This window comes from Vipera berus, assembly GCF_964194415.1.
Source record: "Vipera berus genome assembly, chromosome: 13".
Taxonomy (NCBI): Eukaryota; Metazoa; Chordata; class Lepidosauria; order Squamata; family Viperidae; genus Vipera; species Vipera berus.
Window position 1 is genome coordinate 16,395,814 of NC_138216.1, and position 22,455 is coordinate 16,418,268.

General features: G+C 41.7%; 1 protein-coding gene across 2 annotated transcripts in view; it reads left to right on the forward strand.

Moving 5' to 3' along the window:
• The window catches only part of USP7 (ubiquitin specific peptidase 7), a 90,350-nt gene that overhangs the window by 35,915 nt on the left and 31,980 nt on the right, over nucleotides 1-22,455 (forward strand). For both annotated transcript variants that reach the window (XM_081338111.1, XM_081338112.1), the window contains 10 exons: nucleotides 3,682-3,786; nucleotides 8,346-8,544; nucleotides 10,338-10,476; nucleotides 11,287-11,375; nucleotides 12,878-12,986; nucleotides 18,397-18,527; nucleotides 20,047-20,101; nucleotides 20,977-21,057; nucleotides 21,143-21,233; nucleotides 21,639-21,721. In XM_081338111.1, the coding sequence (XP_081194237.1) occupies nucleotides 3,682-3,786; nucleotides 8,346-8,544; nucleotides 10,338-10,476; nucleotides 11,287-11,375; nucleotides 12,878-12,986; nucleotides 18,397-18,527; nucleotides 20,047-20,101; nucleotides 20,977-21,057; nucleotides 21,143-21,233; nucleotides 21,639-21,721 (1,082 nt within the window). The remainder of the gene's footprint in view (nucleotides 1-3,681; nucleotides 3,787-8,345; nucleotides 8,545-10,337; nucleotides 10,477-11,286; nucleotides 11,376-12,877; nucleotides 12,987-18,396; nucleotides 18,528-20,046; nucleotides 20,102-20,976; nucleotides 21,058-21,142; nucleotides 21,234-21,638; nucleotides 21,722-22,455) is intronic.

A 22,455-nucleotide genomic window follows, 5' to 3' on the forward strand; every position in this document is an offset into this window, starting at 1 on the left:
TCCATAGGGCTGGTGCTCCCACAGAGAATTTTCCCAATATATTGCTCTTCTAAGGTTTTCTGATCTCAAATGTTAGTTCATCTTTTCTGATCTCAAATGTTAGTTCATAGGTCTCCAAGGGAGGGGTCTTACTATCAAGATTTCAACTGCCCAAATGACTGATATTTGCTAGATTGCATTCTACGTATCTCAGAGGTTTCGGTAAATCAATTGTACATAAAAGGACTTTTCTTATGCCAGATCAAATGTGAAATAAGCACTGTTAAAGTGATCTTCGAACACTACTCCCCTTGGTTTTTGAAAACATGTTTTATCTTTTAACCTTAGCTCTTGAAAAGGCTTTCTCATTGCATAGCTTGTGGAGTCCTACAATCATTTTATTGCTTCATATTATATATTGTTTTATTTTCATTTTTGACTAGTACTATAGGTTAAATGCAAAAGGCATTGTTTTTGGACAGTCAATTTGGAGTTGTAGTACAACAAAAATTTATTTAGTATATATAACATAAAACTGAAGGGATAGCTAATACCCTAAGATTTTTTTAAAATAAAATAAAATAAATAAACTTGGGAAGTGAGGTAAAAATGATAGAATGAGTTTAATAGAGGCAGTGAAGAATTCTCACTTAGGTTAGAGTTATAACATTTTGGTGGCTGCGTTCCACTTACATTTTTGAGAACTTGAACTGCAGTAACAAGGCTTCTGGTTTATAGCTGTTTTTTTCTTTGGTGTTGGGCGGTTATTATTATTAAACTTTATTAGGCCCAGTGTGGCATTTCACTAGCATCTTGGTTATTTTGTTTCAGAATTAGGGGATTTTGTTCCACCATTTTTTAGTTATAAGGACCAGAATAGACTCCAGAGACTACATGCTGCCTTCAGGAAAAAGAAATAAAAGTTTTAACTATAGAGTGTGAAGTATCTGGCTTGCTAATAACATGGGCCAAAAGAATCTTGAAAAAGCTGATGATGATTATGGCAAAGGGTGCATTAAAAGGGCTAGAAAGTACCATGCATTTGAAAGGGAGGGGACTCCCCAAAAGGGGGAAAAGAAAAAAGAAAAACAACAATGCAAGAGAAAAAAAAGTTGTGATTATGAAAAGTGGTACTTAGACAAGAAAGAGGAGGAGGAGGAGGAGGAGGATGTATTTAGGCATTTTTAACAGACTATATTCACTCTGGCGAACTGCCTTGGCAGAGCAACGGGTTAATTTCCAGAGCAGTCTTCAGAGGCACTCACATTTTTTCAGCACTGATGTTGGCAGCTCTCTTCTCATCAGAGTAAGGTGACTTCTCCCCAAATTATTTGGGAGGGGCAAAACATCCCATCTTCCTTTCTGGGATGGTCTGTTCATCACATTTTGCATGGAGCTCTGGACGCTGCATCTTAAGAAGGGTTGTAACAAACTGGAATGGATTGTAAAGCCGACTCATAAAGATGGGCAAATCTCTGTATCGAAGGATGTACAAAATCCGCTTGATTTGGGAGTGGATTATTTTCCATCCACGAGACGGCTTGGCATGTTCCAGTGCTGGGACTCTGGAATGCTCCATTACCAAATCAGTAGGTTTAGCATATCCCTATTGGAAGCCAAGGGCTGGAAGGAGAAGGCCAACTTGCTGGGCATGTCAACCCTTAAGAAAACTGACAAAGGATACATACCATAATACCTGTAAATGTCCAGAAGGGATCAGAGCTAGTTTTCCTTATAGGTAGTCCTCGGCTTACAACTATTTGTTTAGCGACCGTTCATAGTTACAACTTATGACTACTTTTCACACTTAGGATTATTGCAGCCTCCCCATGGTCATGTGATCCAAATTCAGGCCCTTGCAACTGGCACATTTATGACGGTTGCTGTGTCCTCAGGTCACGTGATCCCCTTTTGCAACCTCCTCCCAAGCAAAGTCACCAGGGAAGCCAGATTCACTTAACAGCCATGGGATTCACTTAACAACTGTGGCAAGAAAGGTCGTAAAATGAGGCAAAATTCATTTAACAAATGTTTTGTTTAGTAATAGAACTTTTGGGGTCAATTGCAGTTGTAAATCAAGGACTACAAGTAAGAATAAAGTAGCTTTAAATAGAATAGCCTTTCCTAGTAACCTCCAGGTACCGTGGGCAATTTCTCCGGCGGCTAGGGATGATGAGAGTTGTAGTGAAACCTGCTGGGTTGAAAAGCCTCTCATAAACTAAAGGACATTCCTGGTAAGAATAATGAAAAATTAGTTACTGTCTAACAAATTGTGAATTAAAAATGAAATCCATTACTTCCATTACTGTAAGGAAAAATAAGATGTTACGTTTTGGAGATACTTAATCAAATAATAAAATTTTATGGCATCAAGTAATTTTGAAAACTTTTCAGAGCAGAAAGAAGCAGGTCAGTAGTGGAAAAAAGAATATTAATTATACAGCTCCAGAATACTAAAGGGCCAAACTATAATTTATGTACAGCTGCCTCTTCTATTTTTCTGGAAAAAAATAACTCTGTTAATATGGCAGCACAAAGATATGGATGGTTTAATTCTTTATGCAGTCTTCCTGGCAAATACAACTCTTGTGTTGGTTAGCATGTTTGGCTGTAGGGATAATGAAGGGTTCTTCATTTTTACAATATTGATTTAGAGGCCTCATCTATGTCTTACATTTTCCAACTCATTTTAAATGCATAAAATATGTGCTTAGCAAATTTTACAGTTTTCCCATAAGACATAGCATGCTTTCTGAAGCCAACATTTGGTTTTGTTTTGTTTATTATTACTTTTTACACTCAGTGCCGTGTTTTTTTCCCTATGGTCATTGAAGTCAGCACCTCTAGTAATATAACTTTGGTGATACGTATTGTATAAGGAAGGCCATCAAAGCTCTGTCCTGGGTGCTGAATATCTTTTGAAGGCGAGATGCTTGACATATAAGGGGGAGAAAAGAGCATATTAGTTTTACATTGATTGCCAGATCACATGGTGGGTGAAAAATGGTGTAAATCTATGATTGGACAATTTTTAGCAATAATAATTCTGAGTAGTTTTTGCAAGAATAAGCTGGGGTTATAGAAACAAAATGAGAAACAACAAGCTGTTGTCAAAGTTGTGTCAGTGTTTATTATTTTCTTCTTTGGGGTTGCTTTCCAGAAAAATGAGGTCAAGTATTTTATTAATATGAACAGAAATGTTATGGGGGGGTGGAAAAGATGATAAAGCTAGAAGTGTAATTTGCAGGAATGGAACGGAACAGAATGGAATAGAATAGAACTGGAAGGGACCTTGGAGGTCTTCTAGTCCAGCCCACTGCTCAAGCAGAAGCTTGAGCTAAAAGCTTGAGCAAGAGCTAGAAGGACAATATTTTCAAACATTATTTATCTTCCGATAAATGGTTCTGTTCATCACCTTTTATGTACATGAAGGGACAGTTCAGGTGAACTAGTAAGATGAATGTTGATTGTGTGTTACAGTTGTGTGGCTATTTAATGCTATTGCTATCTTTTGAATTTATATATAAAGTTGCCCTCTGCCTTGGCTTGCCCTCACCCCACCGGAAATTCCACGTGGTAACATTAGTACCGCCAACCCAGCATATCAGGATGATGCTCTATCCAGTCTTTGGATATATTGTTCCACTCTTCTGGCACAGTCCAGATTTATTGGTGTGTTTGTGTTTTCTTTGTCCTCAAAAGCTGGAGATGCCGATGATCCACCAAGAATTACCCCAAATCCAGTCATCAATGGGAATGTAGCTATGGCTGATGGTCACAATAACACAGAAGAAGACATGGAAGATGGTGAGTTACCTTGCTCTCTCAGTTTGGTGGTGATGTGGAAAGCTGGTTTTGTTTTCTTCAGCACGTAGTCCCTGGGGGACAATATGCTAGTTACTGAGACCTACCTGGGGAAGAAAACTTCTGAAACGTAGTGGATAAAACAGATAAAGTTGAAATAATAGAAAATACTTGTAGCTCGGGTTTTAGATTTTGGCTGTGAATAAGTTAAGACAAGAAAATCCTGCTGATGAGGTTACCTAGTTTGGTAATGAAACGTTCAGGAATTATATTAAAATGAGCTTGGAGAACAAATCACAGCCAAAAGAAATAAAAGTTTTCTTCCTCTTTCATAACCCGAGGGAGGAGTTTAGTCAGTATCTGGTGGATAAAATCGCTCAGATTCGGGTTGGTCTGGACTCCGATTGGGCAGTATCTGATGAGGGGGAAGCGATGGGTTTGGCCGATAACATTTGGGAAGAGTTTGATCCTGTGACTCCGGATGAAGTGGACAGGATCATGGGGAAATTAAGTGCCGCCACATGTTTGTTGGACCCATGTCCCTCCTGGCTGGTTTATGCGGCTCGGGAGGTGGTTCTCCTCCTACCTCTCAGGCCGTTCACAGACGCTGTTGGCAGGAGGGCAGAGGTCAACCCCGAGGCCCCTTAGTTCTGGGGTGCCTCAGGGGTCAGTCCTCTCGCCCCTCCTGTTCAACATCTAAATGAAGCCACTGGGTGAGATCATCTGTGGTTTCGGGGTGAGGTGTTCTGTACCAGCCTGCTACCGGCCCTGCAGAAAAGGCAGGGACAACCCCTTTACAACCGGCAAGAGGCTGGAATTACGCCTGCCAAATTTATAGCTACAAAAACAAACAAGACACGAACCAAGAAACAGGAGCTTTAAGAAACATGAACCATCCGAGCGGTTGCCTTCAGCAAAGCAGCCCTCCCAGACATTCCCATTATATAGAGTTCAGGGCGTGGCTTCTCTCTGCCTCCTTCCGACTGCCTCCTGCGTTGGGCGTCCTTGAACAGGGCCAGCTGTGGGTCATCTTCATCCACACTGTCAGGCTCACACAGCTGGGTCTCCATGGTGACCAAGTGGGAGGGGCCTGGCTGAGGGCTATCATCAGCAAGATCTTCAACCCCCTCAGCAAGGTCTTCAACACCCCCCTCCTCCTCTGAGTCGTCCGACCCAACTGCCGAACCCACAGGCTGACCCTGAATCACAACATGAGGTATCATCAGTATGCTGATGATACCCAGCTTTTCATCTCCACCCTGAACCAACCCAGCGATGCCCTCGACGTGATGTCCCGTTGCCTGGAAGCGGTACGGATCTGGATGGGGAAGAACAGGTTCCAGCTCAACCTGGCCAAGACTGAGTGGCTTTACGTACCGGCATCTGGTTTAGTCTAAGAGGTTCCGTCTTTGGTTATGGGAGGAGAGGTGTTACCTCCCGTTGATAGGGCGCGCAACGTAGGCGTCCTTCTGGATACACAACTCAGTTTTGAAGATCATATAGGAGTTGTGGCCAGGGGGGCATTTGCCCAGGTTCGCCTGGTGCGCCAGTTGCGCCCCTATCTGGACCGAGATGCCCTACGTACGGTCACTCACGCACTCATTACCTCCCGTATAGATTACTGCAATGCTCTCTACATGGGGCTGCCCTTGAAGACCACCTGGAGGCTCCAGCTGGTGCAGAATGCGGCCACGCAGGTAGTGATGGGAGCATCCCGATACTCCCATATTACACCCCTCCTGCGTGAGCTGCATTGGTTACCAGTTGCCCTCCGGGTGAGATTTAAGGTGCTGGTACTTACCTTTAAAGCCCGACATGGCCTAGGCCCGGGATATTTGCAGGACCGTCTGCTGCCGGGAACGACTTCCCATTGCCCAGTGTGCTCAGACAGGGAGGGCCTCCTCAGGGTGCCGTCGGCTAGACAATGTTGGCTGGCGACCCCCAGGGGGAGGGCCTTCTCTGTGGGAGCACCAGCCCTGTGGAACCAACTCCCCCTTGAGCTCCGGATGGCTCCGGATCTCTGGTCCTTTCGCCGCGGCCTTAAAACATTCCTTTTCCATCAGGCTGACCTGGACTGATGACAGGGATTTTAAAAATGTTTTTAATTTTAGTATTGGGGCTTCTAGTTTAATTCTTTTTTAACATTTGTATTATTTGTTTTTAACATTTGTATTTTTTATTGTTAGCCGCCCTGAGTCCTTCGGGAGATATGGCGGCATATAAGTCCCAAAAATAAATAAATAATAAATAAATAACCCAGAATTATGAAATTAAAATAATGGTAGATTTAGGGTAGAGAAAACAAAATACTTCCCTACATGATGTATAAACAACTTTTGTAGGATCCATTGCAGTTGGACATGCTAAATGTCATGTGCTGGGTGGAGAATTGCTTCATTTTATCTGTTCAGAATCTCCCACTATTCATCAGTCTGTCATTGCTTTTCTTATTTTTAACAAGTCCCAAATATTGTACAGTTTTGTTGTGTTGCAGCCCTTGACTTTTACCATTTTCTACTTCTTTTTCACTTATTAAAAATAATTACACATTTTTTAGTAGACTGAATTTCTTTTCACAATATCTATCATATGGTTGTGCACATAGATGGGGCAAAACAAAAAACAGGTATTCCACCCAGGGAACAGATTTGAAGTTTTCCAAACCAAGCAGTTTTGCTGATAATATCTTGGGAATCATTGATCCAATAGAATATCATCAGGTGTTATTAATGAACTCTTACAATTAGCTTACAATTAACTAATAATTGATAGGATGATTAGCCAATATACAATATTTTATATGCCAAGAAGTAGAAGCAAGAGCCATGGTAGCTCAGTGATTAGATTGCAGTATTGCAGGTTAACTCACTGCCCGCTGCCAGGTGTTCGATCCTGACCGGCTCCAGGTTGGCTCAGCCTTCCGTCCTACCAAGGTCGGTAAAATGAGGACCCAGATTGTTGGGGGCAACAGGTTGACTCTGTAAACTGCTTAGAGAGGGCTGTAAAGGATTGTGGGCTGGTATATAAGTCTAAGTGCTATTGCTAAGTGCTATTTTTTTTAGTCACAAAATTTTCATTGTTGCTTTTTCAAGAATCTGGGTCTCTCTTAGTTGTTTGCAGTTTTGATTTGATAAACTTTAAAGAAGTATACAACTTAAAAATAAAATATTCTTGTTTTAAAAAAACAAATTATGCTATTGCTTTCAAAAGGAAAGCAGCACACTGTATCTGGTTTGTGCAAGTAGTTTATTTTAGTAAGTACATTTTGTGCTACAGAATGAAAAAAAAGAATTTTAGAATTGAAGTTGCTGTTACTTTTATCATTAGTAAGTTATAAAGCCAAAAAATAAAGTGTCACAAAGAAGAGGGAGTCAAGCTATTCTCCAAAGGCAGGACAAGAAGCAACGGATGGAAACTAATCAAGGAGAGAAGCAACCTAGAACTAAGGAGAAACTTCCTGACAGTTAGAACAATTAACCAGTGGAACCACCTGCCTCCAGAAGCTGTGAATGCTCCAACCCTGGAAGTTTTTAAGAAGAGACTGGACAGCCATTTGTCTGAAATGGTATAGGCTTTCCTGCCTGAGTAGGGGGTTGGACTAGATGACCTCCAAGGTCCCTTCCAACTTAGTAGTAGTAGCAGCAGCAGCAGCAATTAATACAGGGATCTTCAAACTTGGACCTTTTATGACTTGTGGAATTCTGGGAGTTGAAGTCCACAAGTCATAAAAGGGCCAGGTTTGAAGACCCCTGCATTAATGCATTTATTGAAGTTTGCATTATGACCGGTTACTCTATTTCCTAAAAAAGTGACACAGATTTCAAATTAAAATGACCCCTGATTTACCTAAACAATGTGTGTGATGTTTTGGAAGCTGACTCATGTCCTCCTAACTTCTAATGTGCTGGAGATTTGGGTAGCCTTGGGTGAGTGAGCATAAATCATGGCAGGAATGATTTAGCTAGCAGCTGTATTACTGTACAAGCATATGTTATTTTTTAAAAATCATACTTATACTAGAAAGATTATTATGTCTGTAATGATGCAGCAGGATAAAAACCTACAAGTTCCTTACTAGAGGAATGTCCTACCTCCCCCCATCTCTGTCTCTATCTGTATATAGGTAGTCCTCAGCTTACAACAGTTCATTTAGTGACCATTCAAAATGACAACAGATTTAAAACGGATTCATGACCGTTTTTCACACTTACAACCCTTTTCGGCATCCCCATGGTCACATGATCAAAATTTGGACACTTGGTAACTGGCTCATATTGATGACGATTGTAGTGTCCTGCCCCCTCCCCAAATAAACATTGCAAATCAGTCACGTGACCTGTGAGATGCGGCGAACGGCTGTGAAGGCAGGCCAGTTGCCGAGCACCCAAATTGCAATCGCGTTGCTGCAGGGGCCCCAGCCACCAGAACTTTGAATCCCGGTGATATGTACCTTTTTATCATAACTGGACGGTCCCAAGCGACTACTGCATCTGTGATTCTCTTGTTGGAGACCCACGGACGAGACTGCAGACTCTTGGAATGCTGCTTTCCTTATTTTGCAGACACAAGCTGGCGGTCAGAGGCGACGTTTCAGTTCACGGTTGAGCGTTTCAATCGGCTGAGCGAGTCGGTCCTGAGTCCCCCCTGTTTTGTGCGGAACCTTCCCTGGAAGATCATGGTGATGCCACGGCTTTACCCAGACAGGCCACACCAAAAGAGCGTAGGATTCTTTCTTCAGTGCAATGCTGAGTCCGATTCCACGTAAGTCCTGTTATGAATTGATATACGGCACCTCTCTTGAATGCAGCACCTTGAAATCTTCTGCACGTGGATCTGTTGCCCGATAGGAGATAATGCATCCAGCCTGGGGCATCAGCAGGCAGGGGCCAAATGGGAACAGTGCTGCAGATGTGCATATATTCAGAGGATGTATGTCGATGAAGATTCTCAGCCATCCAGAGTTGTCTAGTAGTTGAGTCAAGCGGATTTCTTTTCTTTTTGGTTTGAAATGTTTTCCTGCTTATGCAAGCAGATCCAAGAAGAAGCTACTTTGGCAAGCCATGAAACGTTTCAAACCAGGCAGAAACGAAGTCCAGTTGATTGCCATGATTCAACTTTCAGACACACAGAGGACTTATTTGTCACTTCCGAAAGTTGGATGTTACAATGTTGGTAGCCTCAGAGAACATAATGAGAACAGTGACTTGTTTCAATCCAGATCAGTGTTTCTCAACCTTGGCAACTTGAAGATGGGCGGACTTCAACTCCCAAAATTCCCCAGCCAGCATGGCTGGCTGGGCAATTCTGGAAGTTGAAGTCCACCCATCTTCAAGTTGTCAAGGTTGAGAAATACTGGTCCAGATTTTGGGGTAGAAATCAGTGTTCTGAATTGTTAATTTTAACTATTGACGAAAATGATATGATAATTGATTCTTAAATTTATAGACACCAATTAATAAGGTAACCCTCAATCACTGGGAACGTAAACATTTTCCCACAACCTTTACAAATGGTTAATCTGGACCTTAAATGAATATAAGTATTAATTTTTTTTACAGTAAACAGAACCATGTAAAGATGCACAACACTGAAGTTTAGGTTGGATAAACGAATGCAAATAATTCGGATGAGAGATACTAGTAGTGAATGCATCTCTGCAGAATGACCAGTTTGTGTTGCAATATTTGACAGCTACAATTTTCATAAAGACAGTAGTTAAATGTAGAAGCCCTTCAGCAGACAGGAAGGTTAAATTAGAGAATTTCCCTTTTGTCATTTCATTTAAAATATAAAGCTTAAATCGCCATAGTTTTGGCAGGTATGGTTTTGAGCTATGAAGAAAATAAAAATTCTTTTAAAAAAATTAAATCACTGTCATGCATTTATTTAGCTGGTTGTACAGTTTTACTTATTTACATTTTAAGCCTTGCAGTTCTAACAAGACAGAATAGGATACAAAGAGAGCGATCCAATTCCTTTAATATTTTGACTACTTACTTCCTTTTATTCTCTGGAGCCTGGACTTTGAGATAAAATCAAAAGTTGAAAACAAAGTAGGGAGCAAGTGCAGAATTTACTTTCACGTTATTTGTGAATTTACACTCAAAAGTTTCACCTAAGTAGAATCAATTTTTCATATTCCCACTAAATGTTCCCATTAAATGAACAGATTATTTTTCTATGTGATTTTTAATTTTTTTTATTACTATGATTTGCTATTAGTCAATAGAAATACAAGTTTTCGAGGAGATACGTTGCTTGAGAGGCATAGCATTTTTAACCATCTGTAGAAGAAAATAATCAAATGAGATGGAACATTTATGTGGGAAGACATTAAAAAATGAAATAAAATAAACAGCTTTGTTAAAAGGGAGAAGCTTTTCATACATTGCTTCCAGGATATTAATAATGGCTACTACTCCTGAGAGGTTACCGGAGGAAAGTTTTACATCCAGGAGTGACAAGAAATGAAGAGGCTTGCTCAGTAAAATATAATTTGTGAGTGGCTTTTCTGCAGCACAGTGTGTCAAGCGTTATCTCTCTAATTGTTGCAGGTCATGGTCTTGCCATGCGCAGGCAGTCCTCAAGATAATAAATTACAAGGACGACGAGAAGTCGTTCAGTCGTCGCATCAGCCACTTGTTCTTTCATAAGGAAAACGATTGGGGCTTTTCCAATTTTATGTCTTGGAGTGTAAGTAACTGCTTGCCACGTGGGGGGGAGGGGTGCGTGGCACGTTGGATGGGGTCTAGGACAACTCGCCACTGGCCAACTAGCTCATTGCAGGATAAGAGTTGTAATATTGAAGAAAGGATGCCAAAGGGACAAAACGAAATGTGAATGACAAACATTAAAATATTTTTTAATTATTTTAAATAATTAATTTGAATTGTCCCCTGGCGAATTGACTGCGGTGAGTTTTCCTGCGGCAAGTTGGCTCATTCCAGATTGGATGGACTAGAACACATCACAACCCAGGTCGAGTTGAAGCGGAGTTGTGGTTAGTTAGCTTAGCTACCTTATCTTCCCTCCCCTCCCCCTCCCCTCTTAGCCTAAAGTAATTTTTCAGAACTGAAATCCTTGGAGTCAGATTGCCAGACAATCCAGCAGACTTTATGAGTCTTACTAAAGCATCCTGACATTCAGAGCTCAAAGGCTAGTTTGTGTTCACCCGGAAGAGAGAGACAAGAAGCGGCTTCAGGTGCTGTGATAGAAGAAGTTGTTCTGTGCCCCACCCTCCCAGTCAGTCTCCTTGCCTCCCAGCTAGTTGTGTTCGCAGTTGTGCGAACACAACTAGCGATTTATAGAAATGGCCATCTGTTGACAGCTTGAGACATCCCGTATCATTTGAGCTCAGTGGTTAAAATTGATGTATGTTTATATTGACTTGAGCTTCAGATTGAAATACGACCGTTCACAGAACGGGTACTTGTGCAGAGCCCTTACGGGGGGTTTGATGTTCTTGGTTCAATCCTTCACTCCTTCTGTCTTCCTTTTTGGTAGGAAGTTACTGATCCAGATAAAGGCTACATAGAAGATGACAAAGTAACTTTTGAAGTTTATGTTCAAGCTGATGCGCCTCATGGTGTAGCGTAAGTAGCTTTTGCTCTTTTTGTTTCTTTGAGGGGAAAAAGTAGTTTGCTTAACTTTTTCCTTTGCAGTTTTTCCCTTTTCAGACTTATGAGTTATTTCTAAGAAATGTTACAAATTCTTTAATTGTGGAGTTAAGAGAGGAAAAACTCATATTTTTCTACCTTAAATTTCTTTCACCGAGTCAAAGTCCTACACCTTAATCATGCATACTGTTTCTCACATTCCCACATGTAATACTTGCCTAATACATTGGTTAGCAAGTTTAACAAACAATCCCTATCTAAGGAGATGACATAAAATGGAAGAAGGAGGGATTTTAATTACGGGCTGTTCCTTCAAATGGAGTTGGTTTCTTGGAAAGACCTTCAAGTTCTTCTAGGAGGGAGATACACACACACACACATATCAGTGCAGGAATCCTCATACCATCTAGACCAGACATGTCAAACCCGCGATGTCATGTGATGTCGTGTGACATATCAGAGCTTTTTCTCCATTGCCGGCAATGGGGTGAGCGTGGTTTCCTGATGACGCGTCCAGTTTGACAGCCCTGAATGGCGGCTGTTCCCTCTTTTCCTGAAAGCCTCCAGTGATGAAACACCCACAACTTCAGGAGGCAGGTTTTCTTGAGAGGTTCCTCCAATCTAGGTCTCAGTTTGTCTACGCAGTAATCCTCCTCCTCCCAGAGGAACTGGTTGTACAGGTAATCCTCAACTTACAACAGTTATTTAGTGACAGTTCGAAGTAACAGCAGCACTGAAAAAAGTGACTTAGGTCCGTTTTTCACACTTAAACCATTGTGGCATCCCCATGGTAAGGTGATCTACACTCGGATGCTTGACAGCCGGTTCATATTTATAAGGGTTGCAGCGTCCCAGGGTCACGTGTTCATCTTTTGCAACCTTATGACAAGCAAAGTCAATGGGGAGGCCAGATTTCACTTGCCAACCATGTTACTAACTTAATGACTGCAGTGATTCACTTTAAAAATGTGTGAAGAAAGGTCGTAAAATGGGGCAAAATTCACTTAACAAATGATTCACTTAGCAGAATAAATTTTGGGCTCAATTGTGGCCATATGTCGAGGACTACCTGTATTGTAGAATCGGTAATAGACTTGGTTGTTTATCATAAATTTGGGCGGTATATTCAATAATTCAGTTTCAGGCAAATCATTTTACAGAGGCATAGCTTCTAAGTAGCTTTCATTTTTCAGACACATGACTTTTTCTTTGGAAATTGCTATATCTTTGTTTTTAATTTCTCTTTTTGTTATTGTTGCTTTGTTCGAAATCTTGAAAAGATTTCAGAATTCTGAACATGTGTACTATTATCCTAATTGCTCCATAACAGATGTGTGATTTGCTGACAGTTAAATTTAAACCAGCTGGATTTCAGGGATGGAAACCAAGTTTCTAGGTTGATTTCAGTACGTATGTGTATGAGTGTGTAAAATGTGTCTAGGCACAATTCTTATATCCCAATTCTATGAATATTCCAGATGGGACTCCAAGAAGCACACAGGATATGTGGGTCTGAAGAACCAGGGTGCAACCTGCTACATGAACAGTTTGTTACAGACATTATTTTTCACAAACCAACTGCGAAAGGTAAATATGTATTCGACATGGACTGTGAATCATTCATATATATGTGTATGTATACATACCAACATACAGCATGCATATGTGTCTATGGGTATGGTATGTGTATCTGTTCGTCCATCCACCCATCCACCACCACTACCTACCTGCTTACCTACGTAAATATACTGCTCAAAAAAATACAGTACAACACAATGTACTGTATTTAATAGTAGGATGTCTTATTTTCTGTTCCCTTTATTTTTTTGAGCAGTATATATATGTGTGTATTCTTTTGAATCATTTTTATTGTGTGCCAGTGTGTACACAGAAAAAGTGACAATAAAGGTTATCTTTATCTTAAAGATCTTTGCGGCTGACCGATATTGTTATCTATTGCATTGGAGAAGAAAAACATTAGGAGCCCTCCTCTGGGTTTATTTCAGTAGCTTCTGGGTTTGAGCTTACCGGTGACACAAGATGCCACCATAGTTGTGGTTACCTCGCATTGGAATCCTAATTTGCAGCTCCTGTTTGTTTTGTGCTGGAGTATTTTTTTCTTCTTCTTCTTCTCCCTACTGCTAGCATTCTCTTTACGCAGCGGAGACAGCCCTGCTATTAAGAGGCGTGCGATTGTGCACAGTCATCGTAGACTTCGTCTTGTGACTCGTGCGTACAAGCAAGGCTTTTCCAAGCACCGCAAAGCAGCAGCAAAGATAATGGAGATTCCAATAAGGGAAAGGAAGAGGGCAGTGCCATTTCGTCCCTGATTGTCAGTTATAAAACTGGGTCTTAGCGCCGCCCAGTGCCATTGTGGAGACGAGCTCCCATGTTCCTATTCAGACAAAGAGCGTTAACTGTTTTGCATTTTGTTTCATTGTGAATTTTGTCTTTAGGTTTTAAGTTACATTTCTTCCTTGAGCAAAAAGTCTCCTCCAGACTTCATGCTCAGTGTTTTAAGTTTTCTTCAGACTTTACAGAAAGGATAAATGCTAACTGGTGGGAAAAACGTGTCTGAGATGTTCTTTTTTTCTACGAAAGGGATTTTTTCTATCCATTCACCCCCTGCAGGGAGTCCTTGACTTACGACCACAATTGAGCCCAAATTTTCTGTTGCTAAGTGAGACATTTGTTAAGTGAGCTTTGCGCCACTTTACGACTTTTCTTGCCACAGTTCTTAAGTGAATCACTGCAGTTGTTAAATAAGTAACCCGGTTTGTTAAGTTAACCTGGCTTCCCTATTGATTTTGCTTGGCCAAAGGTCACAAAAGGGGATCACATGACCCTGGAACATGGCAGTCGTCATAAATATGAGCCAGTTGCCTGAATGTCTGAACTTTGATCACATGACCATGGTGTTGCTGCATCAGCCTTAGGTGGGAAAAACGGTCATAAGTCACTTTTTTTCAGTGCCGTTATCACTTTGAAGGGTCACTAAATGAACAGTTGCAGGTTGAGGACTACCTGTATTTGGAGATAAGAAGGAAATGTTTATGTTATTGGTGTCTTTTTTTTCTACGCCCATAGCCCATCCATGCTCCCATGATTGAGTTTACTAAGTTACTGTGACAAATGCAGTAAGATCCCCACATTTGAAAGAAAAGAGGTAGTAAAGCACAAAAAAGTGCAGATGAGAGAGGCAGAATTATCAGGGAGCTCAAAACACCTCTGTGAGGCAAGGCTGGAAAATTTGAAGGCCTTTGTAGATAGTCCTCAACGTACAACCACAGTTGAGCCCAACATTTATGTTGCTAAGTGAGACAGTTATGAAGTGAGTTTTGCCCCATGTGACTTTTCTTGCCACAGCTGTTAAACAAATCCCTGCAGTTCTTAAATTAGTCCCATGGTTCCTAAGTGAATCCGGCTTCCCCCTTGACTTGGCTTGTCAGAAGGCCTCAAAAGGGGACAGCACAAGTGGTGCGATTGAGGCATTTTAAAATCACCTGTGGCGTAAAGAAAGTGGACAGATAGAAGTCCTTTTGGACTTTTCCAGACATTAGAACCAGAACTGACTATGGTGGAAGAATTGGAGTAGATAAAAGGAAGCACAACTTCATGCAAACCCTTTTATCCTATGGGATTCTCTTCACAAATCTTGGCCATTAGCTTGGATGGCTTTAAAACCTGTTAGAATAAATTGTACGGAGGGTGAGTCTTTTGAGAGCTTTTGATCTTGATGAGACAGACAGACAGACACACACACACACACACACAAACGTCTGAGGTAGCAGAAAATGCTGCCATAAACCAGTTTCAGCACCTTCCAAGGATTCTTTCAGCCCAGAGGCTTTGATCCCTCAGAAGCACAATAAGGAAAAGTGCTTGGATTTTCATGGTTGCTCCACTCATACACTTGAGGAAAGCAAGCAGTTCAAATTACCATCTCCCACTCAGCTGTCCTATTTCCTTATTTATAGTGCTTTAGTCAAGAAAGAACATGTTTTTCTTGGGTTTTTATGCCCCTAAAAGTGCTTAACCACCTTACCCATTTTTTTTCAACTTATACCCAAAAAGCTTCATATTTTGGTTTGTTATCTTTCCAGTTAATAATGAGGGGCCTTCGTTGTTTCGGCATTGTGCCAAAAGAGAGCCACCTTCCCTATGTACATTTTTTGCTTCTCATTTTTAGAGCACTTTATTTTCCCTCTCTAGTTGTTTGATCTTAGATAGGAAACAACAAAGTCAACCTCTAGGACAGCTTTTTACCAACTAATTACCCCAGATAATTCCTTTGGCCTTTTTGTCTGTGGGCGGTTGGAACCAGAGTCCAATACTTTGGAAGTGTCAGATTGCAGACAGCTGTTCCTGAGAACTAGGAATAAAATCAACCTGGACTTGCTGGAACCTTGGGGAGAAATCTGAAAAATCAACCCAATCGGCATTTCCATGTCGCCTCTTAAGCACAGCATCCATTTGTCAAGTAGGACTTCAGTAAGAAAGAAATTTAGACAGCCCGCAGAGATCCTGCATTGACACATTCAGTAATAAATGTGGACTCAAGTTGTCTTAGTTTTCTATATTTTGCCCATTTTTCCCTGGCCTATTAAAGGAGAGTCAGTATGAATCTCATACTGTTTGAGACTGTTCAGCAAGTGTGATGGGCGGTACAGAAATTTAATTAATAAACAGATAAAAAATAAGTCTTGTTTCCCTGGTCATTTGCTCTTCACTGCTCCCATCCTTGTCTTTCAGGTCTCTGTAGATGTGCCACCCTTATAAGCAGGATTTTTAAAAAGGGGGCTAACTTTTTTTGGGGGGGGAATTTGCTAGAAGTATTTCGTTGAACAGTCTAAACCTGAGCCTGGTTGATCTTCTGTTGACCTGTTTAGGTTTATTTAGATAGCATAGCAGGTTCTCTATGAATTATTGGGTTCCGCTCTCCTGTTCATCAATTAAATCACGTATAATTTTACTTTTTGTAGTTTCACCTGTTAATCTCCTTAGGGCCCTTGGCTAGGTCCACGGTTGTTCTCATCGCTTCCCAGAACCTTCTGTCAGTAGACTTCCACTATCCTTTCTACCTTACATCATAGGTTCACAAATTTCCATATGCAGAGCAAGTGGTCAGTCACTGAGCTCCATTCTTTCTCCAAAGTTGACTCACAGTGTTTCTTGAAACTAAACCAATAAGACACAATTCTGGGTAATAAATAACTCCTACTTCTGCAGCAGCTCTAGAAACTTGACTATCAAATTCTTGCAGACAGGAATTTTCCATTTTATTTTGTAGAGCACAGGAGATTGCAAAGCATACTTATCCTACTCATAATACCTTGCATGGCTTTATGTAAGAGGGAAGAAGGACAGCAGAATCTATTGCAAACATTATCCTAAATTTTGACCCAATTCAGCCTGCTATATAAAGCAAAATGTGAGTGTGATAGGATAAAAGAGCACATCGGCCAGTGTGAGCAATTGCTGCCCTGGATTTTATTTTTCCTCAGACTTGAAAGGGTATCCCATAGAAATCCCCTCTTCAGCACACTTCTACAAACATCTGACCAAGAGCTGGGGGAAACTGATTTGTCTGTGAGTTTGGTATTCAAAATTGTTCTGGAGATCTAGGTAGATTAGAAGCTGGACAGCCCTCATTTGAGGCTCCCAGGATCGAAATTTGCTCGACAAGTGAGCGAGTGCCAAAACAAGCAGCTATGCGGAGTAGATGGTGAAGGTCTGCCTCGAGCTTCAGGAGCCCTGCCTGAGGCACTGCCTCAATTGGAATTTGGCAGAACTGTGTTTCTTGGTGTTCTTCAGATGCATTTGAACTCCTCCACTAGAACTGTGCAGGGTGGTGCGGTGGCTCAGCGGTTAGGATGCTGGGCTTGTCGGCTGCAAAGCCAGCAACCCAGGTTCAAGACCCAAGTGCCACGTGACAGGGTGACCTCCCGTCCTCGCCCCAGCTCCCCAGTTCGAAAGCATGCATATGTAAGTAGATAAATAAGTACCACTTCGGTGGGAAAGTAACAGCGTTCCGTGACGTCATGCTGGCCACATGAGCATGGAAATATCTTCAGACAGAGTTGGCTCAATGGCCTTGAAACGGAGACAAGCATTGCCCGCTAGAGTCAGCAATGACTAGTGGAGTAAAATCCGCAGGGATTCCTTTACCTTTTAGTAGAATTGTGCAGTTGAGAGAGTGACCTTAGGGGAGCCGAGCGTTCTCACTCGAGCTGAGAAATTGACATTTGGTGAGAATGACTTGGGTGGCCATCAGATGGCCAGTTTTGTTTACCAGTGGACCTCGGTCCTGCTTGAAATTTGTGAAACCTTACGAGTCCAAACGATCCATCTTTATAACAACATCCCAGGATCTTGGATATGTGGGGATAAAGACTGGACATAAGTCAAAAGTAAAGCAATAGGAAAGGCAGTCTTGTTCAGAAACTCCTTTCTCCACTCACTCACCCATCCCTAATCCCACGTCGTATCATTGAGCTGAGTGAAATCTAAGCGTTTTTTCCCCAGACTCAAACAGGGTGCTGGTTTGGTGGTAGTTCGGGTCTCAAGGATCAAACTGTCTGATGTAAACCTTTCACTGTCAGCAGCCTGGGTGAACTTGTTGGATATCGCAAAGCAGGTTGTACAGGAATATTTAACTGAATTGCCCAGCAAATCACCAGAGAGAATCAGACGTTGGATTAAAAAACAAAATGTCTATGGAGATTCTCAATCATCTAGGTCATGGTTGTGCCAAAGGTGCTTTTTTTCCAAAAGGCAACTGGACTTTCTTGGTTTTTCCATGAGGATGTTTTGCTTCTCATCCTGTTCTCGTTCAGAATTGAAGAAGCTTCATGGGCGAGAAGTGAAACATCTTCAAGGAAAAACAAAGTCCACTTGCCTTTTGGGGGGAAAAAAACACCTTTGGGACATGGCATTAAAAACAAAAGGATTGGGACCTGTTTGCAGACTTTAAACTCAATTTATATGTGCTTTTTAGGCTGTATATATGATGCCTACCGAAGGAGACGACTCCTCAAAAAGTGTCCCTTTAGCATTGCAGAGAGTGTTCTATGAACTACAACATAGCGACAAACCAGTAGGAACTAAGAAGCTAACAAAATCTTTTGGGTAAGTGCTGGAACGGTTTCCAAGAGCTCTTCCGCAGCTAAGTGATTAACAGAAGTTTCTGGGACTTTTCACAAGTGGTTTTTCTGGTCTCTTTAAATTGTGTACCTTTTGTGAATGCAGATGGTACCTTATCAGGGCTGCAACAAAATTGAAGCATGTTTAATTGATTAAGCCTACAAATCTTAATCTGGGTATTGATTGAACTTGCAAACAGGCAGAAACAATGGGTTTTTTTAAAAAAAAGCTTACTGGCTTAATTAGGAGGCATGTGCCTAATCGTAACAATTAAACCTCTTTTAATCAATTAAACATTGCAGCACTACGTAGGTGCAGCACCTAGCACACTGGCACTGAATAAATGTGGCTATGCCCTGGGGCCTGATGGAGGTGAGTAATTTAAGTTAGTTTTGTTGCATCTTAAAGCAATGCCTACAGCAAAAAAAAAAAACCTTCATTCCCAAGTCCTTAACAGCCCGTTATCAACATCCTGTCCTTGAGCATCACCTGAAGGCAGAAAGGAGCAGGCCTGATTCACGGGGGGCGGGGGGGGGGGCGGGGGGGGGGGCGGGGGGGAGTAGTTGGCATTCATTACTTTAAAGCAGGGGTGGGGAACCCTGGCCCTTTTATGACTTGTGGACTTCAACTCCCAGAATTCCCGGGCTAGCCTGGCTCCCCACCCCTGCTTTAAAGTAACAATGTACCTGTGGCATAGGACATTCTTACAAGTAAGGGAATGTAGCCTTTCCCCCCTTGGCTGCGGATGACCTTGCCTGATGGAAGGGATTTTAACACCATACATGAGACCTCATTTGAAGACAGAATGTTTCCCAGAACTTCCTGGAGAAAATTCCTTAACCAGAATTGTTGTCTGATTCTTAAACCATTCATGTAGTGCAGACATGTCAAACTCGTGACGTCAGATGACGTCACGGAACTTTTTCCCATTGCCGGCAATGGGATGGGCGCGGTTTCTCCGTGACGCTCCAGCCCGTGGGCCGGCAGTTTGACACCCGTGATGTAATGCATGCAGTCAGAGGAGATTGTGCCAAGTGTTTTCATGCAGAATATTCGCAAGATTAATAGAGAGTGTTGTTTGTGGTCCACTGTTTATGTTCATTCAATTTTATTATCATAGATCAACCTTTGCCTTTTATTTTTAACTGTGTTTGTTACAGCAGACTGTTCTGCTAGATACCTTTCTTCTTTCATTTGACAGCCCATTGGGTCAGCTGCACGGCCTCCTTGGTGTAAGGTTAAGCTACCGTTAGGATTTTCTTTCCAACAGAAAAATGGTTTTGCAGTGTGTATACATGTGGCCAACAACCATTGAGAACAGAGCAAAATGCAGGCTTTGATGATTCATTAAGAGATTAGCTGAATTCCCAAATGCTTCAAAGCTAATCTCATTTTAATATGTCCTTTTTGTGTGTGCACTGAATCAGATATATTTGTTGCTTCTGGGTTTCTTTCAAATATTACCATTTTATAAGTGGTGCTTTTTGTTTTGTTTTTAATAAAGATGGGAGACTTTAGACAGCTTCATGCAACATGATGTTCAGGAATTATGTCGAGTGGTATGTATTGTTTCTCTTTTATTTTCACTCAGCAGTACTGAGATTCCTGTCGTTTATGCAGCCTCTGCATAAAAAATAATCATATTAAGTGCTTGCTTTTATTAATTGCACTTAATTCCAATTACATTGGATTGATTGATTATAAATTATGTCGTGGCCCCCATCCATTTTCTTACTCTGGCTTCCCCTCCTTTTTAGGGTGCAAACTCCAGCATGTCACTCAAAAGCAAAAGGGGTCCATGGGCTGAAAACGGCACTTGTGCCGGTTTGTAGAAATAAGGGGCCTAACCAAGGTTGAGCTCAGATTTTTTACAGTCATAGCAAATGGTAGCATTTTGGCTGATCTCAAGAAGCTAAGCCATGATGGGCCGAGTTAATATTTGGATGAGAGACCCCTGAGTAATACAGGTCAGACCAGGAAAAGAGGCCCCCCCCCAAGAAAAAGGCAGTGGCAGACAATTTCCATATTGTTGCCAAGGAAACTATATGAAAATGGTTATGAGGTCACTTGGAGTGCAGTTTGGCTCAAAGGAAGCTTTTCTTTGATGAGTGGGGAACCTATTTGATGAGCGAAAGATCTGAAGATTGTGTAAATTTGTTTTCCTGCCAGTATTGGCTGTCCCTGTCTTTCTTGAATTGAGAAGATGCCATTTTGAAGTCTTCAGAACCTGCAATCAGTCTTAAAATGAAAACCAAATAATTATCTGGATGGGTCTGCATGAGATTTAGCCGAGCATCCCCCGCCACACACACACACACACACACACACACACACACACACACACACACACACCTTTATCTCCTGTGTTGTCTGAGACCATAGAATTCTAATGGCTGCTCATTATTAATTCAGGCATTCTGGGTTTTTTTTTCAGTTGCTTGATAATGTCGAAAACAAAATGAAAGGCACCTGCGTAGAAGGCACGATCCCTAAATTATTCAGAGGGAAAATGGTGGTAGGTATTGGACTTGTGGGGTGGAGGATAAATGGTCGTGTTGTTCACCTGTCTCGATGTCCCACCATCTGATTTTTATTTGCAGTCCTATATCCAGTGCAAACACGTAGACTATCGATCTGAACGAATAGAGGATTATTATGATATTCAGCTTAGTATAAAAGGAAAGAAAAACAGTAAGTATGTGTTCTCTTAAATAAAAATTCATGTGCCTCAGTAAGCCCTTCTTTACCAATAGAATATATGTAGCTAAGTGAAATCGTCAGTGATGATGGTGGTGGGGTCAGGGTTAGAACTGGGGAGTCCTTAATTGTCTCTGAGCTTGGTTGTTTGCTTGCAGACATTTCATTACCCAACTAGGTGACATCAACTGTGTAGAAGGGCGTGGGGTTTGCTCAGAGAGCACCAAGGACTCCTAAATCGTTTATGAAATTCAACTGGCTCCCTACTCTATTCGGTTCTGAAATACCTTGGTTCAGTTGCAGGGAGGGAAAAGTGTTGTGTCCACTGATATATTTCGTACCTTTTTAATATGGAGTATATACGTAAAACTCTTCTTCCTTGTCTCTTGTCTCTTTCAGTCTTTGAGTCTTTCATAGATTATGTTGCAGTGGAACAGCTGGATGGAGATAATAAATATGATGCAGGAGAACATGGTTTGCAGGTACGATTAGCCTTCAGTTGGGTCTGTGGAATTGCAAAAGATGGCAGAAAAGCAAAGCAAGCCTAAGCAGCATGTTCGTTTATTTAAGTGTGTTTATTTATTAATGGTCTATCCCAGAAGGACTGTGGGTCAAACACCAGCATAGCCAACATCCCCCAAAAGAAGCATAACAGTGGAATCACAGATCTAAAACCCAAGATAGGTGCCCTCAATCAAATCAGAAAATTTAACTGACTTGCAGGATGTTAGTCAGATGGGGATTCCCCATACTTCAAGGCAAAGAGGGTTCCATAAAGGGGGACCCATCACAGACAAGGCCACATACCTTTGGCCTCACCCTGAGGGTCTCTGCCCATCCCCACCAAGTTGGATAGAATGGGCGTCCTCCAGTTCCCCCTTAAATATTGCCATCCAATGGGACCTGGGAAGCATGCCTTTTCCATAGCAGCCCCTGCCCCATAGAACACTCTCCCTACCCCACCCCGGCAATCTTGCAGTCTCCTTTTTACACTTACACTTTTTGTTGTTAGTTGCGAAGTCGTGTCCAACCCATCGCGACCCCATGGACAATGTTCCTCCAGGTCTTCCTGTCGTCTACCATCCTCTGGAGTCCATTTAAGCTCACGCCTACTGCTTCAGTGACTCCGTCCAGCCACCTCATTCTCTGTCGTCCCCTTCTTCTCTTGCCCTCAACCTTTCCCAGCATTAGGCTCTTCTCCAGTGAGTCCTTCCTT